Raw genomic sequence first — 27670 nt, forward strand, 5'->3', positions numbered from 1 at the left:
GAATCTGCAACGTCTCTAGACCTTTCAAAAAAAAATGTTTCTTCTTGCTCTTCAAACCAGACCTCCACAGCTTTTATTACCTCCTTGTTGGAAGGAAATTTATGACCTTTTAAACTTTTTTTCAGTTGCGGAAAGGGATGATAGTCGGATGGAGCCAAATCTGCTGATTAAGGGGGGTGTTCTTGTAATTCAAACCCTAAATCACTAATTTTTTGCATGGTAACATGAGATTTATGTGCAGGAGCGTTGTCCTACAAAAGCAAAATATCTTTGGATAGCTTTCCGCGTCTTTAATTTTTTTCCGTAGAGTGGTCAGTAATGTCGAAAAGTAATCTTCGGTTATTGTTCTACCTTTATCCAAAAAATCAATCATGTTTACTCCATGGCAATCCCAAAAAACTGAAGTGTAGTCATTCCATCGATTGTTGCTTTGTTTCTGGATCGTAGAAATGTGCCCAAGTCTCATCCATAGTAACAATTCGGTTTACGTAGTCTACATTGTTTTCAAATCGAGCACAGATCGAACGCGATGCTTCTACCCTTGCACGCTTTTGGTCAACATTCAAACAATTGGGGATCCATTTTGCAGCAATTTATCTCATGTCCAAATTGACGTGAACTATATGATGAACTCGTTCGTATGCAATATTCATTGCTTCAGATATCCGTTTTAGCCCAATCCGACGGTCTGATAAAATCATGTCATGAACTGCATCGTTATTTTCGGGGCTTGACACAGAAACTGGCCTTCCCGATGGGTTATCATTTTCAACGGAAAATTTACCTCTTTTGAAGCTTGCAGTCCAATTTTTCACGGTCGCATACGAAGGACATTGATCACCAAGGGTATTAAGCATATCTTCGTAAATCTGCTTACATCTTAACCCTTTTGAATACAGGTAGTTAATGATGGCTCGATACTACAATTTTTCGATTTTCACAATTTCGGTGGACATCTTCTTTCTTTTAATTTATTGCGTAACTCTGGTTTACTTTTTTGACCTCAAACCTTACACTGACACTTCTAATGAGTAATTGTTCGTTGCTATGGTAACGCAATATTTTTTTATGCATGGAACTGGTCTGAGCTAACTAGATATCAATACATCCTCGTACATCCAATGGAATCATGAGAACTGAAAATTGTCCCAAGAGGTGAAAAACTGCCAAATTCATTGTATTTAACGAAACTGGAAAAGAGGGGAAATTCTCACAAAAGTACAGCCCGATGAGCCTGCTATAGGCTCTTGGACAAGTAATTGAAAGAGGCTTATAGATGAAACTGAACTGAACATCTCTTACCTACTGAGCTGTTTGGGTTCAGGAAAGGACACTCGGCGAAAAAAAAATTATTAAGGCAGAATTAGATACCATAAGGTTTCCAAAATGGACAAGCAACAGGCTGCAAATTATTGAGGAGCGTGAAATATTTTTGTCAAATTCCACCTCCTACATTGTTTTTGAAAATTTCTGACCCTTCTTGAATTTGTTTTTTTAAATATACCACCACTTAAAATTATATTTGAGATCTATCCCCATTTAAATCTTCTTTGGATAAGGTCACTTAGAACAAACTGGATTTCGCCTCAAACCACATTCAAAGACTCAAGTCAATGATCTAATGGGAATTTATCGCACATTATGAGGTGATATTTTTAATCCGAAAGGCAAATATCGATAATAAGACTCTTAATCTGCTATTCTGCATACTAATTGATACATACATGCGTTTTCCATCTCTGAATTATTATGTTAATTCACTTTGAATGCACCTCGTTCTTGCGAGAGAAATCTGGTAGGGAAATGTTTCTTATTAACACTGATTCTATCGTGAATTCAGCTGTAAGTACCATTGAGTAACGCAACTAGTTCTTGTTCCACGGGTAATTGATATGTACCTACTTCGTTTTGTCAATCCGTATGCAAATAGCGATATTTAAATTGAAATCAATGAATTAACGCAGTTATTTCTTCATGGTTATGAATGAAGTGATGCAGAAACTGGCCGTTTCAAAATAGAACCACCATATGGTCTGAAAATTGATTGGGTACACTCTTTCAAGGTCAGAGGTTCGGTATCTTTTTATGGTCAGCAGAGTGGGAAGGTTCCCTTGTCTATCCCCTCGATTTCCTCTTGTGAATAAGCACTAGGAAACTGCAGAAAATGAACATTAAGCATTCTGACAATGAAAGATCGTTTCCTCTATCACCCTGTGTAAATAAGAGTTTGTATCGAAACAATTCCAAAGAATGTATCTACAATTTGACATAGAAACAATTAAAATAGATGAAAAATTACGAAAGTTCTTGGACAACGAACTTCAGTAAAATTTTAGGTGGTCAAGTTTTTTGCTGGTGAGTGTATATTACTAGAAATTTTTAATAATTAATTCATGAATGCTTGGTGATTTGTTTTCTATATCGCTTATTTTATTAATGCAAAGTTTCGCAGAGTAGGATTTGATCTGGTCTGGTCAGATATAAAACATCTGGGGAAAAAAGTAATCAGGAAGAGTAGTATCATTCTGACTTATGAAGTAAGCCTGGTGGTAAGCGATGAGTCCTTGGAGAATTCTTCCAATAGATGCTGGAGGGTGTATCATGATAAAAGATTGTTTATTGACATTGATTTCGCAGCAATACGAAGACTCATAGTGGAGATGCCGATATTCCTCAATATATTCATCGAATCAAGTTTATGTTCAATTCAAACCTCGCATTATCAGTATCCATTCGAGTTGTACAAGATCACGATGCAGCGATGTATTATTTCCATCATCAGATAGATCAGAGCAGCGAGCGTGTTCACTGAAGTGGTTGAATTACAGATTCGGTCTATTAGATTAACAAATTGAGCGTACCATCAGCTGCTATTAACCTTTGGCTAAGTAATAACTCATTATTGAATCTTGTTATCGAACTTGATGTCCTCATCCGACGGATCATGAAGTTGGCGAATGGGGATTGTCTTAAACTTGAAACAGATTATACGATTTTTATAAAATGAGTTTCTAACCACGACACGTGTTTCGCTATCACAAAAGCATCTTCAGGAGGATGAAGGTAAACTCTAAACTGTGTATTGTGATAGCGCAACACGTGTCGTGGTTTAGCACAGCCACCTAGTCAACTGGATAATCAATATTGATTATATACTGAAATCGTTTTCTCGATTAAATATTATACATATCAAGTGTGGATATCAAATAATAACCTATTATTTTTACTTGTGGAGAACAAGAAATCAGAATAATAAGAAGGTAAATATACTCCATTCACTTTTATTTTAGCAGTCGGTTGGCCATGGAAATTTGACACATTTCACTCTGTATAGTACGAAAATGTGGGGTTATGACGCTTGTCAAAACATTTTTGGGTTTTAAATCAACGCTAAATATAGCAACAGCCCGTTCTACGTAAAAGTTTCTGTTATCACGTATTTTATCACAATGTCGAATCTCTTCGGAAAATATGTGACGAACGTAATTGTTTATACAAACTGATTGAAGGCATACCAAATCTAGTTATTTGCATGGAAAATACAAGAGATCAGTATAATATCATAATATGCACTAGCTTGAGGAGAGTTAATGTTCGTTATCTTCTTTGGCTAAAGTTTGAATACCTTACATTAGTTGTAGATTTCAAAAATATTAACCCGAAGATGAAATGCATATGTTGCAGTGGTTGGGAATGGAATTAACAGATAATTACAAGAATGTTAAATTCTTCAACAAAAATCATATCTTGCATCAATATAAGTAAAAAGAATTAAAGGAAGTTTCAATCAAGATGAACTTCACCTTCGAACAAAAATTTCACATTTGTGTAAACAATTAGCAGGACAACTGGCGCGTATTTGTGACTGTTCATTTTGAAGCATTGATATAATAATAATTAGTTATTTATTGGTACCTTGAGATACTTACAATGTATAGGACAAGTCAAATGAAAAATAGAAAATCAATTTTCGGGAACTTATTCTACAATGACATTCATCGAAAATCCGGTAGTAAACTTTTCGCATTAATTCACTCAAACATAAAATTCTCAAATGCCACCACTTTTTTGGGTTTCCCAATAGAAGGAAATTCTTTGTCATCCTCTTCATTCACAATCTTCCTGATTGTGGAAATATTCAGCTGAAATATAAGTCGTTTAGATTCAAATGAAACATTATATAAATGTTCGCTACCGTCTAACGTATTGTGGATTTTAGAATATCAGGGTATAACTATTTGAATGAGTGGACCTGAATTCTAAATAGAACTTCCTGAAACCTTGTCTCTTTTTTCAATCACTTTCGGCATTTTCGTAATATTAATTGATATTGTTGTGGCAACGGCGTTATGACAATAGCGACATTTCATGAGTGCCAACCTTACTCCGTTCTAGTTACAAAAACTTGAGAAAATTATTTCATGGCCAACCGACTGCTAAAATAAATGTGAATGCTGTATATTATGTACATCATAAATCTTCAAAAAAACTATCTGCTTCATATGAGTGCTTTCAAATATTTTTTTTCGGTCCTTCTTTTATGCTCCAACCATACATTATAAAGTCCGTGAAGTTATTGCTTGATTTATGATATATGATCATATTGTGCAATTATATGACTCATTGTAAAGAAGCATCTTAAAATTACATCATAATCATAATTCATGAATATAAACATATTACTCTATTAACAGCTGAGTATTGGTCTATTCGATATATGGAAACGAATTTTGAAATGGAAATATGTTCGATGGGTTAGATGGAATAAAATTAATGTGATTTATATGTTCAATAGCTCCAATGAATTCTGTGTTCTGTGCTCACACAAACGTGTTTTCTTCCAAATTGCAAATATTTCAATTTCATTCCGAACATGAGATAAAGATGCTTGATAATTGAATGGAAATCAAATCTATCGCAGAATTTTCGCCCACAAACATCATCAAGATTGTCAGGAAACAATTAATTCTGTCCATTTTGTGGCTACACTCCTACAATCCAACTTTACCGTGAAAGCAATAAGATCGATTACGAGTGATTTTCTCTTGGTGAATTGAAGCCTTGCCTCTTCCAGCAATATTTGAATGATTTGGGTCCCAAGAAACCTGTTTGAAAGTACGCGACTTGTAGTCGCGAAGATGTGAATGAGGAATTATTTTTATGTCTTCAATTGACATAAAACATGAATGGCGCCTGATGCGCCATAGATACATCAAATATTTGAAAGAGAAAAAGGAACGTATGAATGCTGAGGAAGCACTTGAACATATTGTCTTGGAGTTCATGGTCCTGTGTTATTTGTTCTGTCAGTGGCGTGGGTAAATAGTGAGAATTCGATAGAGAAGACAAGCTGGCATTGAAATCAAATCAGCTTAATAATAAATGGACAAATTAATAAGCTTAACCTGGCCTGTACGTCCGGAAGGCAGAATTGAATTTGGATACGAATTCTTTATCAGTATCGTTTGAAATCATTTTCTGCTCCTTCCTAAGAACAAACAAAAACCCCACTACAAAATACCCAAGAGTTTCTGGTATAATTTTCAAACCAACAGATGAGCATGGTGGAGGTTTCATGCATGATGGACCAAACAAGTTTCGAATTCAGCATCAGTCTTGTAATTTAGTAACCCTTTCAATGGCACCCAGAAAAAGACAGATTTGTTTTTTAGCTGTGAATGATGGACATTGGGAAGAAAAATGTGATTACTTTTTATTGCAACATACATTCCATTCGTTTACTCTATTTTCATTAGTATTTATCGACAAAATATGGGTGTTTAATAGCATTTTGTTTTCTCCTATGAGTCTCTTATGAAATGGGTAAATTTGGAGAGCTGCTGATGATGATGATTATTCAAAGTAGGTATGACGAAACGCTTTTATCTCAAAGGGGGATTTAAAGAAGACACATGTGATTTTGTTGACAAATTCTGATCGCAAGAAAAATACCCCAGAAAACATGTAAAATTTTCTCATCATTATCTTTCCAAGCTGTACGCCACTGCATTTTCCGAATAACGCACCAAGTCTACGCTATGCTCAACCTATCCTCTAAAAATTTCATCGTATGTACAGTTTGCCATTCACACGGTTTAAGGCTCACCGTTTATGTGTAGATTTATCCAAATTTGGTAAAGCGGTAATTATTTCTGTTTGGTTTCTATATAGTTCCTAGCTATTTGAATATAATGACGGTAGGTACCTTACCTACCATTTATTTCTATTACGTATGCGGAGTTAACGAAACTTGTTGAAGTCTATATTTACCAGGTGATGGCTCCAACCGTATGGTATGATTGTGTTGCCGCGATTTGATGGGAAATATTTTTTCCTCGGGTTCAATGCAGAAAGGAAAAGTTCACGGTCTCCTGACTTTCTCGAGCAGCTGTTCTATCAGGTTTCCATTGGATGTAGCCGTATATTGAGCCAGAAAACATCGGCCAATGAGAGGAAAAACTGTCCCAGAATTAGTTTTCTCGAAATAAGGTTTAAAACACAAGGTATAATTGTTATTTGTTGAACGTGTGATCGCAGATGAGAATTCGTTCAGAGATTAAAACGTTCTGTCAGAGATTATAATCTCTGCTTTCTGTCTGGGACAGACTTATTATCCCAACGAGCTAGTTGAGAATGAAAATCTGCTCAATACTTTCTAAATTATGGTCACTTGAATTCTTTCCAACAATAGAAAATTCATGCAAATCGAATTGAAGTGGTACTTATACGAGGGTGTATTGATATCTAATTAGCCTAGACCAGTTCCATGCATGAAAAAATATTGTGTTACCATAGCAACGAACAATAACTCATTAGAAGTGTCAGTGAGAAGTTTGAGTTCAAAAAAGTGAACCAGAGTTACGCAATAAATAATTAAAAAGAAGATGTACACCTAAATTGTGAAAATCGAAAAATGGGAGTATCGAGCCATCATCAAGTACCTGTATTTAAAAGGGTTAAGAGGAAAGCAGATTTACGAGATATGCTTAATACCCTTGGTGATCGATGTTCTTCGTATGCGACCGTGAAATATTGCACTGCAAGCTTCAAAAGAGGTGAATTTTCCATTGAAGATGATGACCGATCGGGAAGGCCAGTTTCTGTGTCAGTGCCCGAAAATATCGATGCAGTTCATGACATGATTTTATCAGACAATCGAATTGGGCTAAAACGGATATCTGAAGGAACGAATATTTCATACGAATGCGTTCATCATATAGTTCACGTCAATTTGGACATGAGAAAAATTGCTGCAAAATGGATCCCCAAATGTTTGAATGTTGACCAAAAGCGTGCAAGGGTAGAAGCATCGCGTTCGATCTGTGCTCGATTTGAAAACGATGTAGACTTATTAAACCGAATTGTTACTATGAATGAGACTTGGGTACATTTCTACGATCCAGAAACAAAGCAACAATCGAAGGAATGGCGACACTCTGATGGTTCTCCAAGACCTAAGGAAGTTTCGTGTCCCAAAATCTGATGGAAAAGTTCTTGCTTCAGTTTTTTGGGATCGCCATGGAGTAATCATGATTTATTTTTTGGATAGGGTTAGAACAATAACCGGAGATTACTATTCGACATTGCTGACCACTCTACAGAAAAAAAAAATAAAGAGAAAAGACGCGGAAAGTTACCCAAAGGTTTTTGTTTTTGCAAGACAATCCCCTGCACACAAATCTTATGTTGCTATGCAAAAAATTCGTGATTTAGGGTTTGAATTACTAGTTTTTCTAGGAATAATCCCGTTCTCTCCATTCGCAATTGTGTTCTTTTCAGTTAAATTCTCGCTTCCAATTCCAGAATTTGGAAGGTCATTGAACTGAGAGAATAATGTGTATGAGAAATCTTGGAGTGTTTCATTGATTGCCACAAGCATAAAGATCGATCTCGTCTAAAATGGCTACGTGTTGAAACCAATCCATCACTCATAAATCGAAAAATGCCTCATTAGCTCGATTCTCAAGTATCTGGTTTCATAATCATCATCAATATCGGGAGAAACATCTCATGTGGACCCAACATTTATAAGTACGAATGATGCAAGACTGCTAAATAACGTACCGTCTAGATCTATAGGCACTCAATCATGGCCAATTTTTTCCTGGTGGAAATAACATCCGAACTACTTTGAATGCTGATGAGGAGACGGATTTAACCTAGTAAGGAACGCATGGAAAGTTATCTCTTGACATGATCATCTGTAGAAAGTACCGGCGAGATTCGCATAAACTGTCGTCTTCAGACAATGTGACAAGTGCTGACTACTTGCGGAACGTCCATCATGACGTCACCGATGATCGTGACCTGAATAAATTTATTGGAAATGTGTGTAAGTTTATGTAAGACAAGTTATTGTTCGATCTAAACGGATGATAATTATATTAAAATTGGAATGCTCCTCCGCATACAGATGTGACGATCGGCTCATTTGATATAGACCGTGAATGGCCTGCTTGTGAGGAGTTACACCGACAGATTACATCTGGTGAAATACCATTTTTTGTTTTAGATTCTTCATAGTTTTACTATCTGCAAAAATCAGCTAGCATTCTTCGTCAAGAACGCAATTTTTTGTCCATTATCATCAGACTGTGCGTAGGTTGGGACAAAATTTCAGTTCAATCCTTTGACAACCTCCAGAGACCCATCCGACAACTTCTGCGTCTGTAGCTGAAGTTACTAATGAGAATTCCACTCAACTCAGTAACTCGCGAACAATATAGACGTAATTTAATTCAGTAGGAATGCATGTAGATGATGAAAAATTCTGCTTTGTTGAAATGGAATTCTCGTTGAAGACCTATTTAATTCGGAGAGTACAAGCCAAAATGAAGACCCCGCTTGATTTCTGGAATATTGATTTCAATGTCCGTTCTGTACGAAACCGAGAAATTCAGAATTATGACTCAGTATTATTCCTACTTGCAACTCCAAATTTGAGTTTGTATCTCAAAATTTCGATCTCAGAATTCCTACTTCGAGCTCAGAATTCTAAGTTGTAGCTTGAATTTTGACTTGCAACTCAGGATTCTGACTTGTACCCCAGAATTCTGACATGTATCTCAGAATTTCGACTTGCACCTAAGAATTATGACTTGTATCGCAGAACTCCTACTTGCATCTCAGAATTCCGACTTGCAACTCAGGATTCTGACTTGTATCTCACTATCCCAGAATTTCGACTTGCAACTCCAAATAAGAGTTTGTATCTCAAAATTTTCGATCTCAGAATTACTACTTCGAGCTCAGAATTCTAAGTTTTATCTTGAATTTTGACTTGCAACGCAGGATTCTGACTTGTACCTCAGAATTCTGACATGTATCTCAGAATTTCTACTTGCACCTAAGAATTATGACTTGTATCTCAGAACTCCTACGTGCATCTCAGAATTCCGACTTGCAACTCAGGATTCTGACTTGTATCTCACTATCCCAGAATTTCGACTTGCAACTCCAAATAAGAGTTTGTATCCCAAAATTTCGATCTCAGAATTACTACTTCGAGCTCAGAATTCTAAGTTTTATCTTGAATTTTGACTTGCAACGCAGGATTCTGACTTGTACCTCAGAATTCTGACATGTATCTCAGAATTTCGACTTGCAACTAAGAATTATGACTTGTATCTCAGAACTCCTACTTGCATCTCAGAATTCCGACTTGCAACTCAGGATTCTGACTTGTATCTCACTATCTCAGAATTTCGACTTGCAACTGCAAATTAAAGTTTGTATCTCAAAATTCCGATCTCAGAATTCCTACTTCGAGCTCAGAATTCTAAGTTTTATCTTGAATTTTGACTTGCAACGCAGGATTCTGACTTGTACCTCAGAATTCTGTCATGTATCTCAGAATTTCGACTTGCACCTAAGAATTATGACTTGTATCTCAGAACTCCTACTTGCATCTCAGAATTCCGACTTGCAACTCAGGATTCTGACTTGTATCTCACTATCTCAGAATTTCGACTTGCAACTCCAAATAAGAGTTTGTATCTCAAAATTTCGATTTCAGAATTACTACTTCGAGCTCAGAATTCTGAGTTTTATCTTGAATTTTGACTTGCAACGCAGGATTCTGACTTGTACCTCAGAATTCTGACATGTATCTCAGAATTTCGACTTGCAACTAAGAATTATGACTTGTATCTCAGAACTCCTACTTGCATCCCAGAATTCCGACTTGCAACTCAGAATTCTGACTTGTATCTCACTATCTCAGAATTTCGACTTGCAACTGCAAATTAGAGTTTGTATCTCAAAATTTAGATCTCAGAATTCCTACTTTGAGCGCAGAATTCTAAGTTGTATCTTGAATTTTGACTTGCAACTCAGGATTCTGACTTGTACCTCAGAATTCTGACATGTATCTCAGAATTTCGACTTGCAACTAAGAATTATGACTTGTATCTCAGAACTCCTACTTGCATCTCAGAATTCCGACTTGCAACTCCGGATTTTGACTTGTATATCAGAATTCTGACTTGTATCTCAGAATTCTGACCTGTATCTCAGAATTCTGACTTATATCTCAAAATTTCGTCTTGAAACAAAGAATTCTGACTTGTACCTCAGAATTCCGACTTTCAAATCAGCATTGAACATTTGAAAAAAATACTATTGTATGGCTTTTCAAATATTTGTTATGTCTCTTAGACAATATTCTATCGAGAATCCTGACAAATATACCGGGCATTCCCAAAATATTTGATTCCTAACAACAGATATAAATCTCCGGTATGAAAGCAATCATTCAAAGCATTCAATCTGTTGACGCCCCGTTAAGGAAGGCTCATCATACCTTCTGAAAAATGATCTCGAGCTAGATCCTCCCGTACCTACAGGTGGCTAAATGAAATCATTTATGGATGCTCACGCTCATTTCTCAGTAATAAATCGGAACTTATCACCCGGACGATCCGTTGGCAGCAGCGGCCGCAGTACCGCGGTCGTGACATCCTGCAGCATCCATTGACAGCTCGCTCACTTTCAAGGAATCGTGACCCGCTTGGAATTATTAGATTAGCCACCTCGAGAAAGAAATTATACTTGTGTTATTGCCGCTTTTAACCGCAACTTAATAATTCAGCCCTGTCCGGCAGGGGCGGATTCTCTGAACCGCAGTACCGGCAGGTCATCCGGTTCTTCTGCGGCTCCATGTTAGCCTTCAATGCTGCGAACGCCGTTCTGACATTCTGCGTTTAACCCGTTTCACTTTATGTCATGAGAATGCCAAAAAACCAGAGAACCTGACTGTCGTATTTTTCGTTAAATTGTAGCAGCTGCTATCGTCTATTTATTTCAGCTCATGTATAAAATTAACAAATGAATCTATTGAAAAATAAGAACTTTACAAACACGTACTACTTGGTCGATGACGACCAACTTAAATCTTCAATTTCTTAAACATATGCAAGGGATTAAACCCCAGAAAAAAATATCAACGAAAATCCCACCGCTGTCACCAATGTAATAATCTTGATCTTCTGAGAACCGATTTCCTCGGTTTAGTCTCTAGACTAATAAACTTATCCCAGATAAGTACAGATAAGACACAGACTCTGCTGTTACGAACAAACTTATCGCCCCATCTTCAGCCGAATTTCTCTTTGTTCCGACTGAGTAACACGAAAACTCCTCGTGATATTAGTATTTTCCTGTCTGTGCTCTGAAGTAGCATCGGCTTTTATCGTCGGCTTCTGCAAGAGTAATTCATCAAAAAAGCCGAAACAAACTGGAGGAGAAACCTACTCTTAATTGATGCTATACACACTACAGTTTGATGTGTTTTTGTTCCTCAAGTCTTGCAAAAGATTCGTGAAAATTGAAAGACCTCCAAGAAGAAGAATCATTTTGCATCAATTTAAAGCTCGAAAAACTGCTTCTCGGAGAAATGAGTATTTGAAGGCCATAGATATGTATAATGATGAGTGATAAAGGATTAATTATGAGGTTCGAGTATTTTCATCAGAAGAAAAGATGGATAACGCTTTATTCAACTATCACACTATGATTTTGTAATTTAATCAATCTAATAACATACAAACATCAAACAACTGGGTTACTTAACGAAGAAAACCACGTTAATTTTCACCGCAGAATATCTCAAGTGTCTTGGGGAACACCTGCATAACTCCAGATGATTCTTGCTGCCTACCTTCCTTAACAATTTCAGCGTTACTTGTTGAAGCTCCGCATGCTCCTCCATTCACTCATTTCCAAGGGAGCTCCACCAAGAAAGACATTTAACGTAACCATGACCGTCGTAGTTGACGTCATGGCCATTGATCGCCATTTGACGCAGGACCAACAGGACTGACGTCAAGGGAGCATTCGCGGCGGGAAAAGGGCATGGAGGGGTTATTTCAGGAAAATCGGGTCTCTCCAGAGACCAGGGTGGGGAGGAGGCAGGGCGTCACCCCGGGCGAAGAAACGGCCTTGACCCCGATGGCGTTGTATGATAGCCCATTCGGACAATTCCGATATGGCATATAGAGCCATAATGTCTTCTGAGCATCATTTTGGGGTTATGATGATTCTGGAAAAATGTTCGCTTAATTTTCACCATGCCATAATGTTACCCCACTGACTGTGTGGTTGCAATTTATTGTTTTATTGTCCAGCTTCTCCAACATTAGTTTTAACCGCGTTAAGTACTTAGGAATTAAACCTAAGAAAGGCAGATTGCTAATTGGAAGATGGCGTTCACTGGTTTTCAATCTGCCTATCATATTGGTCGATTTCTTAGGTGTTGGTTCTTAGGAGCTTTGCATGAACCTACCATAAGTAAGGGGAGTTTTGATATTGCTGTATCAATCAAGTTCTTTGACAAGGAAACTATTCATTTACACAGTTTTATTCAATAGGAAAATTTCCACATCTTTATAAAGGATCCAAGATGTTAAACTCTTTTTTTAATGAATCTATGAAGCTACACTTGATGAAATTTCATTATTGATGAAACTTTGATGGTTAGCTTTTTCGTCGGAAGAAACAGCAGGACAAAGAAGGTTGCAAATTGGCGAATGCTCCACTTGAATAAATATTGGCTCTTTTATTTTTTTTCTATTGAAGAACAGATAACTGTTGAAAAACTTCCTATTTCTGCTTCTGTCGGTGCCAACATGAATATGGGACTGTGAAATTGACTGAAATATTGCATTTTGATATATCTTTGTTCGTCAAAACTTTGTTAGAGATGTGATATTGTATGAAAAGTAATTATTTTTTCATCAGGAGTCAATATTATCATAAAGTTTCTTTGCATTTTGAACAATGGCTGAAAATACTTCTATATTTTCTACCATCATAACAATTGCAAAATTATTCAATCGATTTCTTTCAAAAGTTTAAAATAAAAAAATTGGCTGAAACATTTCCGGATGTAAGTACTTTTATTCATTCGTTTCCCGGATTTCCCCTGTTTAAAATGGAAAAGTAACATTACCCATGTATCCTGATAGAAATTCACAAAATAAAATTGATAAAAACACATCTTTTTGAATAAATTTTACAAATTTTATTTATTTTCCCGTTCTAAGAAAAAAATAATAATTTTGCATTATTATCCTCAAACTTTCGTCAAGGGATTTTTTTAAATGAAGAAGTTATCTAGTTAGATACACTCCATTCGGAATAAATTATGGAAATTAATCAATTCTTTATCATAAATTTTTTCATATCAACATCTATACCAATTCCATTTCTCTTCATCTCCTCATGTATGTTTCCATTTCCCTCAGGACGTATGAAACTATGTTACCTAACGCGTAAGAGCATTCAAGGCAATATTATCTTCAATCTCAATTATCTAAACACTTCGGATTTATCTCTTGATACTATTTTGTTACATTGTGAAAAATCAACATCAACAAAAAATATCTATATGTACTTCAGGGAAATAAAAAATGAAAGTTTTCATATATGCATATGAAATCATTCTTCGATGAAAATTTTCAATATAATGATGTAAAAAGAATTCTCTGAATTTTTTCGTACTAGTCAGGAGTAACGATCAAGTTGATTGCTCCTTTGATTCATTCGCCTGCACAACAGGCAGCAGGCAATTCACAATACTGAAAAGCTTATTTTGGTGTGCCTACCACTGACGAGATTTGCTATAGAAATAGTTACATTCTCGGCTCAGTAAAAAGAAGATTAGTCAGAATTCATGCAATACTTTGGCGCGTAACGTCTAAAAACAGCCGTCATATTTGAAAAAGCGAGACAAAAACTTATCTTTGTGAAGAAGAGTCCTTTGTTAACGGAAATCGCCCAAGTTCGTTGCTGTTATTAAGTTTTATTATTTAAGTTCACGTGAGTTGATCTTCATAATTGAATTGATATATATCGCGCTATTGATAGTCTGAAATGCTCATGCTTTAATTTCATCAATATTTCAGATAACCTCTGCACTTATCCCTTTCAATTCACACCGCAGATTTTAAGTTTCCTTTTACCATGGCGGACGAAAGAATCAGATCTTACAAAAATAAGGGGAAAAATTCCGAGGTATGTTCATATTTTACAGTTGCTTTTTCTTTATCTGTTCTAAATCAATGATTTCCTCATAGGAAATGCGGTTAAGACGTATTGGACAAACTGTTGAACTGCGAAAAGCTAAAAAGGAAGAACAATTATTGAAAAGAAGAAATATTGCGATTGAAGATGAGGATCCAGCGTCTCCTTCAGAAACTAATGCAGCTGCAAATTCTCCAGTTACTATGTCAACTGAGGAGATCCTCTTCGGTAAGACCATGCTTTCAAAATCTTCGGAGTATCCGTTATAATCACGTTGCTTTTTATGCAGGAATGATGAACCCCGATGAAAATATTCAGCTCAATGCTACAATGGCATGCAGGAAAATATTGAGCAGAGAGAGGAATCCACCAATTGATCATATGATTAGATTAGGTGTTGTTCCCAAATGTGTTGAATTTTTAGAAAAGTCTCACAAGTATGTAGAAATTTTTAATTATCGTGGACAGATATTTAATGATATAACTTTATTATAGTCCAGCACTTCAGTTTGAGGCTTGTTGGGCTTTGACCAACATAGCATCTGGCACACCTGAACAAACAGCTCAGGTTGTTCAAGAAGGAGCTTTGAGCAAACTGAAATTGCTTCTGATGTCTCCCAGGCTGGACATCGTTGAACAAGCTGTGTGGGCTATTGGTAAGTTCTAAACAGAGCAGCATTTCAGAAGGATGGGATCAGAGGATGTATTTTATTGTAAAATAAGTGTCTTACTGAAGAAATTTCCTTTGACTTGAATTCTTCACATATGGTATAATGGGTTTTCACAGGGAGTTCATTATATTGACATATTTTAGTATACTCTGGGCCATGAGAATTTCAACTATTACTTTTTAACAGGTAATATTGCTGGTGATGGTCCTCTTACCAGGGATTTAGTTCTTCAGTGTGAAATATTGACAGATCTTCTCCGTTTAATCTCTCATTATTCACCAAACATACCAATTTCATTGTTGAGAAACATAGTTTGGGCAATCTCGAATCTTTGCCGCAACAAGAACCCACCGCCAGATTTCGAAATCGTTAGACATGCTCTACCAACATTGGCAAAATTATTGCTCTATAAGGATAAGGATGTCTTGGCAGATGCTTGCTGGGCATTGAGTTACCTAACAGACGGGACCAATGAGAAGATTCAAGCAGTGCTGGATACTGGAATGATTGATACTTTGGTAGAACTTTTGGGTTGTGAAGAAAACACAGTTCTTACACCATCACTGAGGACTGTTGGAAATATTGTAACTGGCAATGACGCACAAGTAATTTGATTACTCATTGAAAGTTATCGCCCTCTTACAAATTTTTATTTCAGACTGATATTGTGCTCAATGCTGGTTTGTTGAAATACATGCCTCGTTTACTCCAACATCCAAAACTGAATATCGTGAAAGAAGCAGCCTGGACTGTGTCCAACATAACCGCTGGTAACCCTGAACAACTCGAACAGGTTTTGAAGTCCGGAATAATGCCGTACCTTATCAGAATTTTGCAAATTGTAAGTACAGGTTTTTGAGGAAGTTTAGTTTGAAGATTTAAACTGTTTATTTCCAGGGTGATTTCAAGTCGCAGAAAGAAGCCGCGTGGGCGGTGACCAACTTCACCAGTGGTGGTACCACAGAGCAATTGGTGACATTGGTAGGGATGGGTGTGATAAGACCAATGTGTAATTTATTGAATGCCAAAGACGCAAAAACCGTACTTGTCATTTTGGATGGCTTGGCGAATATACTCACTGCCGCTTCTAAAGTAGGACAGGTGAATGAAATTGCAATTATGATAGAAGAATGCGGTGGTCTTGATAGTGTAGAGAGCTTACAAACCCATGAAAATGAGAAGGTTCTTGAGAAGGCCTATGGTATTATTGAGAACTTCTTTTCTGAAGAGGACGATACATTCGACTGCAAACCAACAACCACTGCCGACGGCATGCTTACCATGCACGCATGTCCTAGCCTACCGAACAACAGTGGATTTTCATTTTAAGCTTTATTGTTTTTAACAAATTCGAACAGGGCCTAATTGTCTTTCTCAAGAAACTAAAAAGAAATCCTTCTTGATGGTTGCAGAGAGGTTTTCTCTTGAAAATTTTCAAATAACAATTTGAACAATGGTTATTATGAAGGTGGACAATTTTTTACATTTATAATTGTTAATTTTGTAAGTTTTCATTGTCGAATTTTTAGAGTTAGATGCTTTTCAAATTTTTCTATACATGTACATCTGAAATGAAAATTCGAATAAACCCAGTTACATTTCCAGTTTTTCTTCATTTATTTTTTACTAAAACGATACACGAGAACGCTAGACCTAAAGCAACTTGATCAGTGGAGTGTAGATAGAGCAATGATTCAGTCAATAGAAATTAATGTCTGAAAAAAAATAAATTTCTGTTCAGAGGGTACTAAAAACACGAATTAAAATGTATTCACTTTATTTTATTAAAAAAATATCAATTTAAGTAAACCTAATTAACGATGAAATATTGGAACTATTGCATTTGCTGCATTTGAGTCTTTTCGGTTAATTGCAACAACGTAAGAACAGTTCTACGATTCAAATCGTGAGGAACGTCGAATAGATTTGCGAAAGCTGCTATACTCCTTGCGATAGATTGATGATTCAGCTCCTCCAAACGTCCACCCATATACTTTTGGAGGTCGGTACTCATGTCGTCTCCCCAATATTCCATCTTCAACTCGACTTCTTCCTTGATCGAATCGAGTAGATGATTTGGGAGTATATTAAAGTCTATGAAGCTTTCTACGTGTGCCATCAGCAACTTGAATTGCCATAATTGGAAGTTGTTCGGTATCAACGAACTACTGAGAATCATCTGAAAAACGTCGAGATGGAACAAATTAATGTCCAAACTTTTACCCAAAAAATTTCAATATAGGATTAGAAAATAAAACTATTTCCAGGTGTAAATGGTCATTTTAAATCAAGTTTAGTAACATTCATTTCAGGAACCAACAATTGTAATCCAATTTGATCACATTTATTTAAGAAAACGTCAACAAATAACGGTTACTGAAATAAATATGGCTCTTCGGAATCATAATTGACGGTTTCTTAAATAAATATTACTGAACTGAATTTCACATCACCATCTCTTAAATTAAATTTAATAACTCAATTCAAATTGATGATTTCTGAAATAATGTGACTAATCTGCATTTTAATTGATTATTTTCGAATTACACCTGGAAATGGTGCAGATATATTGCTGTAATTTTCACTGATCAGAAAAAAGTAGTTGGAAATGAGACAAATTTGATCATATTTACCTTTACGATAGCTGTATAAGCAGGTATTATAACGAGCTTGTCACGAACTGCCGCTTCATAAGTGACCCTGGTCAGGAAATTTTTTATTTGTCTTTCCCCTTCAGAACAATCACAAGGTTCCAAGAAATTCACACAGAAGAGTTTCAGGCCTTCATTGGATGTGAAGTTTTTAATTGTATAGGGAGAAGGATTCCAGGGTGTAATGTTAGACTGACTCAGCATTCTTGCAAACTGACTGTGATGATCGAGTTTATCCTGAAGATAACTCTGACAACCAGCTCTCTGCTTCACTTCTAAAATACCATCCGATGATATTATAATCCTGCAAAAAAAATTTTGTATCGACCTCTTTAAGACGTAAAATAACATACTCCAAGGTTTTCCAATTAAGATCTTTCTTGAACACAATTTTCCAATATCTTTCATCATCAACAGATACTTCTCGAAGATCATTTAAATTGGGTAAAGTTGTAGGTGCCTTAACATTGTAGGATGTCCCATCCATTTGTACTATTTTCAAATTTGCATAACAACTTTTACCCGTATATAAATCCCTAGGTATAATCAGTCTTGTTTCCACAGCCAAAACGTACAAGTGTCTGAACGCTTGCAAATGGTACCTAGAAACGCAACAGCAAAGATTAAGAACAAAACACGTGACTGAATATTTAGTAAATCAAAAATCTTCCTGAAATATCGATGGATTACCTGTTATCATTACTATGAGTGGGAAATTTGGGATAAAAGGCACAAATCAGAGCGGCCACACTGGCAGGTGAATTGGAAAGAGTGAACTTTCCACCACCTAAAAAGAGTAAACCCAACGCCATATGAATTGCTAAGTGGGACCCATAGGTGACGATTGCGCTACTGGATACACCAACTCTCCTCCTAAGATGTCGAATTAATCTCATGATGTCCAAATTTCCAGTTCCTGCCATAACCTGAAAAGTTCAATGTTTATCTTCCTGTTAAATATAGACTCCTCGTCAAAAGTTAGGGATATTGAACACACATCGACAAAAAATGCCAAACTTGGTAGAAACCTGTTTCAAAATTAATTAGAAGATGATAATCGAATCAATAGAAGATTCCAATCAATATTTACGCTGCAATTGACTCTAACCGAGTACGAACCACTATAAAACAATTTTCAATCACTCACCATCGAAATTGAGAGCAACAGAACATTAAGGCACGTTTCGATTGTTGTTTTTCCAGCCAACTCAGAAATCGACTTTCCAGTTAGAGAAACAAACATGTGACAAAAATGAAGCAAAGACCTGAAAGCCTCCTCATTGGCAGTGCCGGCGTATCTCAGGCCCATTGAAAAACATGCTCCCGCTATAATATTACAATATGCTTGGCTGGAAAAAGAATATTTACTGAATATAACTTCTGATTTCAACTCTTAGCTTACTTCATAGCTTCATAATCGACCTCTCCAGACGATGCTGAAGGCTGAACCATACAATACGGTCTAATACTTTTGGGAACCTGATTTTCAATCCAATCTCTCGTAGGTCGAATGTCGTCCCATAAGATAAGCGATTTGGATATAATCCTCAACATGAGGAAATCCGGCCTTATGAAATCCAATAAATATTGCGTTTCGGGCGGAGACATCCAATCGGCAATAGTTTTATTCATTGAGCCGAAATACATGAGACCAAGGGCAAGTGTAGCCCCTGGTGCGGTCACATCTAAATTGACCGATGCCCCTTCCCTGATTTGAAAGGAGGGGACTTTGTACTTATCCTTCTGAGCACCTAGGAACAATTGCAGTAGTGTTATAATAAGATCCAGATAAGTTTAAAAAAATTTAAGTTGACTTACCAGTAAATGGTCTCTTTATTCCTCCAGTCATGTAATAGTGCAACATATCAGAAGTATTCATGTCTTGTGATCCTGACTTACCCCCCCTTTGTAGCATGACTAACCCGAGACCCAATCCTGCAGCCAAGGCGTAGGATTCCCTGTCGGTGCTATTTTCCATTTCAGGACCGGGAGGTCTACCGATTTCCGACAAAAGAACTTCGGCCATGTGGGAATGTGCGGTTCCCTGGTAAAGCAGTCCAATACCAAGCAGTGAGGTAACTTGCGGAGCGTGCGTGAGATCCAACTCCATCGAAGTTGGAGGCAAGAGAGCCTCTAGATGAATACTAAGCATTTTAGTAACAGCCATGTGGCAAGTTCCTCTGTGAGCACTCGCAAAACCTTCAAATTATAATCAAATGAATAATCCTTCGAATTGAGCTTCAAGCAGTTTATATCTGTATCAATAAATGAGATTTGTGAATTTTTTTGGGTAACTTGCAAGTCATCTATACCTAATCAACTCTTCAAACTGTTTGACTGTTTGTCCAGGGTAATCTCCGGATTCGCGAAACCGATTTTCTAGAGTCTCTAACTGTTGGAAAGAAGACTCTATAAGGAGGACCTTAGACTACAGTTCATCTTCCAGTTCACTGCCATCTTGAAAGAACATCTCAACATCTCTTGTGCAATTTATTGAAAATCGTTTTAGAGAAAATATGCGACGACATTTTTGGAGAATGAATCAGAACTGAGAAAGTAGTGAGCAAAAAAGGTTCATATTTGAGCAAAAAATTCGTCAGATGACGAACTTACCTAAAAGAAGACCAACGGTGATCATTTCATGTTTTTTACTCAAGTGTTGGTAGATATTCCACACATCTAGACGTTTCAAATGCCCATGCAAACCCATAGCCAATAGAAATCCGCCATATTCCATATCCTTATCGCTTGTTTTGGGTTTATTGAAAACTATCCAATAACGGTCGATAATATTGGAATTAGGTGAAATTGTCAAGCCTGTCGCCACGCCATTGTGGAAGAGAGGCCACAAATTCATGTTAGATGGCGCATCTATATGGGATAGTTCAATGGTGGTGCCTCTTGGGGCACCTCTACCAGTTAAACATAGCTGGGGTGCATGAACAGGTTGAATCATCAGAGGAACAGTAGTTTGAAGGGCGAACATTCCCCTTAAATAGGTAAATTGATGTTATGCTTCTTTCTTACGAGAAAACCAAGACGTACCTTCCGACTGGAAGCGCCATTGTTCTGGTGCAAACAGCAAAAAGATGTTTCTCTTGTTCCTCAATGAAATCATGATCAGAAATGTCAGGTCTTTGAACGATTGCAATTTCTACAGGTCTAGAACTTTGCAACATATTTCTGGTTTCATCAATTCTCATATCATCCGGGAAAATGAGATTTGTGATATCACAGTCTATGTTATCCATTCCGTCCTTAGCTGCCAGCTCCGGAGCAGTTGGTATGCTCATTTCCATCGAAGAAACTATGGACTGAATGAAAGAAGGCTCCTCATCAACCTAATAAAATTCAAATTTGAAAAAATTGCGAAAAAACACGTAAGTCTACCCACACCTTATTCGATAAGTTCGAAATATAAGCCAAATCTTCTCGCTGTATCAATAAATAAGCTTCAGTTGGCCAGTCTGTTGGAGGATTTTCCCTACATTTCCATAAGGCGTCGTAGAAGAACAGGTATAACCCAAAGGGTAGAGTGTTCAATACCTGGGTTGTAATGTTCATTTGGGTCATCAACAAAACGATCTCTTCCAGCGATTTGCATGTCGTTTTATTGAAAGGTATATCACTACTAATTTCATTCAATGGCTTCATCACATTTCCTTGTCTGTTAACATTGTGGATATAGCCAGATAAGATGTTACATAGCTGTAAGGGAAGGAAAGGGATGAAATCAGTAATGTTAATACAGGGTGCAGAAGAGAAACTTGCTGATTTGAAGGATCAACAAGAAAAGTACTCCAGATAAGTTTCCCATACATTAAAGCAGTTTTTCATGATTAAAATCACTTTTTTGCTTCAATTCTAGGTCAAAATCTTGTTAGTCAATTAACAATTTTATATTGAATTACCTGAACAATATCTCTGGATCTCTCATTAACGTTCTTTAAATAAGGAAACTCAGTTAAAGCGCAACCCTGTAATAAGTAACTCAAATACTCCATGATATTCACCACTCCTTCAAAACCAACATTATGCAGATTGAACTGCCTACTTTCATTGACAAACCTCCTGTTGCCAGGTCCAACCTTACACCACTCAGGAAAATCTTTCCAATAGTGCAGCGAATATTCAAACATGCTCATATCGTTGCAGATTTGATTTAAAAATATTGCTAACGGTCGTAGTAAGCTCGTTAGGAGTTTGTCTAATTTGAAATCTTCGTACATAAGGTGGAGAGAGAAGTGAATTAGTTTTATATAAGGAAAAAGGACAGAATTCGTATTAATCTTGATTTGTTCCGGAGAATCTTCCAGTGAACTAGGTTCATCATTATCGTGAAATCTGAGCAGGGTGCTCAGTTGTTTAGCGTTCACTTTGTTGTATTCGGAATTTATCAAATGATTCCAATCATCGTCGGAACCGACGAATGACGGCCTTGCTTTTTTAGCAGATGCTGAGGGTGTTTGAGGGTCATCTTTAGATGTATCATTTTGCTCCTCTTCATAACCCAGCAACTCTGACGTAACAAAAAAATAACTATTAGAAATTCGTTATTTTCAGTGTAACAACAACGCTACAAATTTTTTCATACTCACCAAATAACAAAGTGGTAAACATTTCCCACTCCTGCTGATCGGTACAATCTTGTGTACCCAAACCATTTCTGGTTGTATACCATCTGGTAAAAAGAGTCATAACTGCATCTCTTTGAAGACAATGCCAAAGTGCATTCAGACAGTGTTCTACTAGTGGAGATGTGGCAAGAAGAGGAAACTTAACTCTATAAAAAGTTTTATCTGAGTAAATTAATGTAATACGATTCTCCAGAGGATCCCTAAGGCCTTCAACTGAAACGTTACCTGAAAAAAAAATGAAACGAAGGATCACGATCTACATTTAGTATACTGGTACTAAGGATGAACAATCGTACCTTGGGGTGGCATAGATACTTGGTGCATATTTGGACGATCAGACGGCAGCACTGGAGAAAATAGTTGTTCATCGAATTCGGGATCAGCCTGCTTACAATGGGGCAACAAACTGCTTCTCCTTCAAAAATATTTCAGAAATGTATTCTCACTAAAAAACGATCAATACTCATGTTACCTTGGGAAGGAAGAATTCAGCTGTGTTTGAAATCTTCGGAGGTAAGGAGTAGGAGTATGTTTCACCAGAGTGCCATCTAGATGTAATTTTCCGACCAAGGTCATGCCGGAATACAGACTCACATTGCCTGAATGTTCCAAAATGGCCAGCATATGTAAATGCTAAGAAATCATGTAAATCATTGTAAATAATTTAAAGGAGCATACATACCGGAATAGGGACGGCATCTTTGGCACTTATACTAGTTGATGCTCCAAACATAAAATTCGAGCCATTTGTGAAGTTGGCTTTTACCATGAATAGCCTCAATTGGGATACATAACAAAAGTAACTCTGTCCAGCCAAGTCATCACAAACAAACACCTTTGAAGCTCTAGCATTTTCTCTGAAATTGAACTTAAATTATTTAGAAGGTCTTAAACACCACTAACATACTGAAAAACCCACATAAAATCTACTATTTATTGAACAGAATAGTTACTTAAAGGGATCGCCTGAATAATATCTCTGAAAAAATTAGAAGGTTGAAAATTTACTGTATAAGTTTCTCATATTATTCTGAGTAAAGAAAAAATGATTTTATTCCTCTGAAGAGATTATATGAAAGGAAAGGGTAGAATATTTGGGTATGAAATTCTCTTACTTACCCTTCCATAGAGGGTTCTGTCCATACATGGTCTAAACATATTGCAGGAAATTGTTTTATGGGTAATAAAGACCTTGACATATCCAAAGACATAGCTTTATCCAAATTATATGTGCTTGAAGGTTGACTCAAATCATAATTGGTAGCTGTGGACCCAAATGCAGAATGAGATCTACTGAAACAAGTTTAATTCAAAATAATAGATAATCATTAAACATGAACAAAGGCAAATAACAAATTATTTAAAAAAAGTAGCTTTTATTACCTTACTGAGGACACAGTAGGGCTATGGGTTTTAGAATGCGTATGAAGATTTGAGAAACTGTTTATTCTTCCCACAGAATTCAATATACTTGGTACATTTCCTGAGACATTATCCCACATGGATAAACGGTTTTTTAACTGAAAGAAAAAAAAACAGATTTCCGGAACACTTGTATCATGAAGAACCCCCATTTACCTTCAGAGAATTGTTGACAGTTGAGGAAGAATTCAATCCTAGACTCTTTTCGTAAAAATCTTTTTCTTCAGGTCTACATTTTCTTATTCTATATGCGAAGTGTTGTTTAGCTTCATAATCATACAAAACACACAAACTGGGAGATTCACTTGTGAAAATAACCTTCACATCAGGATTACTTAATATTTGTGAATATGAACCCTTACTCATTACAACTGGATAAATATCATCCAGTGGATGAGCAAGAGAATACAACGTAGACTTTGCTCCAATAGGAACATCTTTGGAATCACCTAGAATATAATTTACCAAGTGAATCCAAGCCGATGTGTGAGGATGGCCCAGCACTTTTAGACTTTAAAAAGGTTCTTTTTTTGCTGAATTTGCTGTTAATTTTTTTTTTATCGATGCAGTTCTAGAGATATTTCAACAAATGTTTGAAATGGACAAGCAAAAAAAAATATTCGAAAATCTAAGAGTGCTGGACCAACTTCATACACAATCCAAGCAAGTCGTATTATTCTATAACAATTTTTTTATCTTGAAAACGAGATTAAAATTACCTACCATCTGTAACTTTCCTACAAATGATTATTCCAAAATCTACAGCCCAAACCTTTTCTATAGGAAATGGAACCGCTACTTCGAAATCTTCACCAGATTCAGCAAACACTTTAATGGTTTGATTACTAACTACACAAATGCTGGGAACTTCTATACTTTTGTAGTCGGGATTCATCTCATTCACCGCAGTATTGTAAGTGGGTCTTTCAGATCGAAAGGTACACCACTGAATGCATAAAATTTTATCTTCACACCTATATGAACAAATTATTTTCTTCAAAGGTTCTAACAACGATCCATATGTATTAACAATACTTCTCGACCAAACAACAGTATATCCTTTAACATATAATTCATCCTCTACATAGCCAGCTCTCAGTTTCGTATTCAATTTAGTAGATTTGTTTTTTGAAGTATTTTCAACAGCTAGTATTGATTCTGGAAACACAATTTTTTGCAATTACGAACCTCTCAATAACATTTTCAGACTCACTTGATGATTTCTCATTCAAGGAAGGGCTAAACTTCGAGCTGCTTGACAAATTTTCACTGCCAGTGGAGAATCTTTTTTTCAATTTGGATCTATTTGAAACACTCATCCTGAAGTTCAGTGAATCTCCATAAATAGACTTACTGCCATTTTGTTGGAAATGGTTACTCAAAACATTCGATGGTAAACTTTTTGAAATCGTTGAATCATCAAGAATCAAGGGATTTCTCAACATCCAAAACTCTTTTTGACTTTCCCTTTTATCTGCTAATGATATCATATCTAACATATATATGATTCTAGCATCTGCTCTCTCACGGCTAGTTGGCTCAGGACTTTCCTGCAAATTAATGTATTCAACGGTGGATTCACAAGATCAGTTAATTTTCTAAAAAATGTCAAAATATAAGCCTTTCATGTTTTTCAACATATTGGTTTCTTATGTCATGGATATTCAAGAGTCTAAATTCTTAGATCAGTTCATTGTATAGAGATATAGAGTACTTATAGACATTAAAAATGTAATTAATCAAAATATTAATTGGTGTCTTTCATATGGTACATTTGTGCCACAATAGACTGCTTTGGTTGCAATGGCAGGTCTAGTGGGTCTGATCAACACACCCAACAATCTGTAATCATATGGTACAGTACTACATCGAAAAAATTTTGTTTTGATAGTTGCCTCAGTATTAAAATTCAATTCATATGCTTTTCAACTCCTAATTTAATAATTGCACCAAAAAATCAAGAAAATAAAACTTACCCGATCAGATGGCACATAATCAATTGGGTCGCTGTGAATGCTATAATTTTCACTAGAACTCTCAGGATAATATGCCTGCAATTTATTCAATATATTTGATTTCAAGCACACCAATTCATTTTAATCAATACTACTTATATCAGTGAAATGATTTTTACCTCTGTTCATCAATAGTTATCATATTATTTTCAAGTATAAAAGAAATATTTATCTAATGCAGTTTTTCACCAGCTTTCATTATTTTAGAAAAGAGTGCATAACAAGAACAAATGAGATATGACGTTGAAAATTTTCCATTTTGTTAAGTTAGGAAGGATCAGAATTGTAAGATATTTCACCTGTCTATAGATTTCACAAACATCTTTCTCGATATTGGAATTGTTAGAATCTTCGAAGTAATAATCGCCTAATAGCAGTTTTTTATATGGACCAGGGTGGTCCTCAACAACTCGACGTCCACTGGGGACGAACTCCTAGAAAAAATAATATGTACATTAATAATGAACTAATGAACTAAAATCTGAGAAGTACCTACCTCAGAATTCGCTGCCGAAATCATATCCTCGTTATTTTCATCCAGATTTGCAATTTATTGAGAAAAGACGAGAAATTTCTTACTTTCAAATACGATTTTGGATATGTGATTACTAAGGGAGCAGTTTTTTGTGATATGCTTATCATTTGTATTAAAAAACTGCACCAATTTAATGTTATTCAATTTTGATTCCTTCGAATTCAAATAAATGTTACTTGAATTTAAGGTTAGCGGCTGCTGTCACAACTGACATGCCCACAGCCAAATGGACCTACACAATTTTTAATCATCAGAACTTCAGTTCCGCTACTGTTTCCTTTATGAAAGTAAAGATTTCATGAATTTCAGTCGATTTTTGCAGTCATTCACTAATTGTCTTCTTAATTTCGCCAAATCTTGTCGATAAACGTATTATTTCGAGTGGAACAATGACTGTATTCAACCAACACCAACTCATGTCGTTTAATGGTTTTAACGAATCCGAAAACGAATTTAATTAACTGGGAAAACTCCCATACGTATCGGTATATCTTCCTTCCATCTACAAGGGATTTCGTGTGCGGTTATCTATGTTCGTGTGCATCCATTGTCCTAAATCTTATGATATAAATACCTTGAAATGGATAGCGGAAAGAAATTAAAATTCCGTCAACTTGCCTTTTGTCGCAGTGATGAAGGAAAATATAGCTGTTACTTTATATATGCTCTCTATATTCCTGGATGAATAAGTTTTATACAATAGCTTTCAGAAACTTTTGGTAAGGTATCGTCAAAGCTCTTTAATTATGGTATGGTATCTCCATAAAGTGACACTTCACGCAACTAGTGGTGTTACGATTAAATAATGGCCAAAATCGACAACCAATTCTCGATTTTTTAGCGATTGAAAAACTTTTCGTAGCACATCTGCATCAGTTAATCTTATCTGTTATTCTGTTTCCACCAAGAAAATGTTATATTAGTTACCATCACTTGTACTCTTTGCTCACGCAATTTGTGGAACACATATTATATGGGTTGTCAAAGAATATTGAACTTTTATATGCAGGTAATAAAAGCTTCGTTTGATCAGTAGATACGTAAAAAAACTTTCTTGAACCTCCTTATTGCCATTTTACACGGGCTTTAGTGGGTATCGACTGTGCCTAGAAGATAGTCACAAAGACAAGTAGTCTTAAATTTAATATGAATATCACGAAAACGAATGAATTGAATGGAAAAAAAAATTTAATATGCTGAACTGAATAGAAAGGCCTTT

At 36.1% G+C, this 27670-nt stretch overlaps 2 protein-coding genes across 3 annotated transcripts; one reads left to right on the forward strand and one right to left on the reverse strand.

Moving 5' to 3' along the window:
* The first annotated feature begins 14156 nt into the window (after positions 1-14156).
* On the forward strand, positions 14157-16795 carry LOC123315526 (importin subunit alpha-1). Its single transcript, XM_044901254.1, has 8 exons — positions 14157-14316; positions 14403-14511; positions 14574-14748; positions 14810-14957; positions 15016-15176; positions 15378-15796; positions 15850-16032; positions 16089-16795. The coding sequence occupies exons 2-8, from the start codon at positions 14461-14463 to the stop codon at positions 16518-16520; spliced, it is 1569 nt and encodes a 522-aa protein (XP_044757189.1). The 5' UTR covers positions 14157-14316; positions 14403-14460; the 3' UTR covers positions 16521-16795.
* Positions 16796-16951: 156 nt separating this feature from the next.
* Positions 16952-26665, reverse strand: LOC123314999 (anaphase-promoting complex subunit 1). 2 transcript variants are annotated; one of them, XM_044900509.1, is made up of 23 exons: positions 26413-26665; positions 26216-26350; positions 25878-25952; positions 25115-25451; positions 24625-25059; positions 24058-24350; positions 23863-23999; positions 23599-23769; positions 23162-23336; positions 22952-23112; positions 22776-22894; positions 22441-22704; positions 21754-22361; positions 21239-21550; positions 20888-21183; positions 20456-20832; positions 19661-20041; positions 19245-19593; positions 18990-19191; positions 18533-18768; positions 18196-18444; positions 17825-18146; positions 16952-17370 (listed from the first exon to the last, which is right to left on the reverse strand). In XM_044900509.1, the coding sequence occupies exons 1-23, from the start codon at positions 26434-26436 to the stop codon at positions 17026-17028; spliced, it is 6003 nt and encodes a 2000-aa protein (XP_044756444.1). In that variant the 5' UTR covers positions 26437-26665; the 3' UTR covers positions 16952-17025. The 2 variants fall into 2 exon arrangements, with proteins under 2 accessions (XP_044756444.1, XP_044756443.1); XM_044900508.1 differs by having other exon boundaries at positions 23599-23772.
* Positions 26666-27670: the final 1005 nt, after the last annotated feature.

The sequence above is a fragment of the Coccinella septempunctata genome, chromosome 6, assembly GCF_907165205.1.
Source record: "Coccinella septempunctata chromosome 6, icCocSept1.1, whole genome shotgun sequence".
NCBI classification, from domain to species: Eukaryota; Metazoa; Arthropoda; class Insecta; order Coleoptera; family Coccinellidae; genus Coccinella; species Coccinella septempunctata.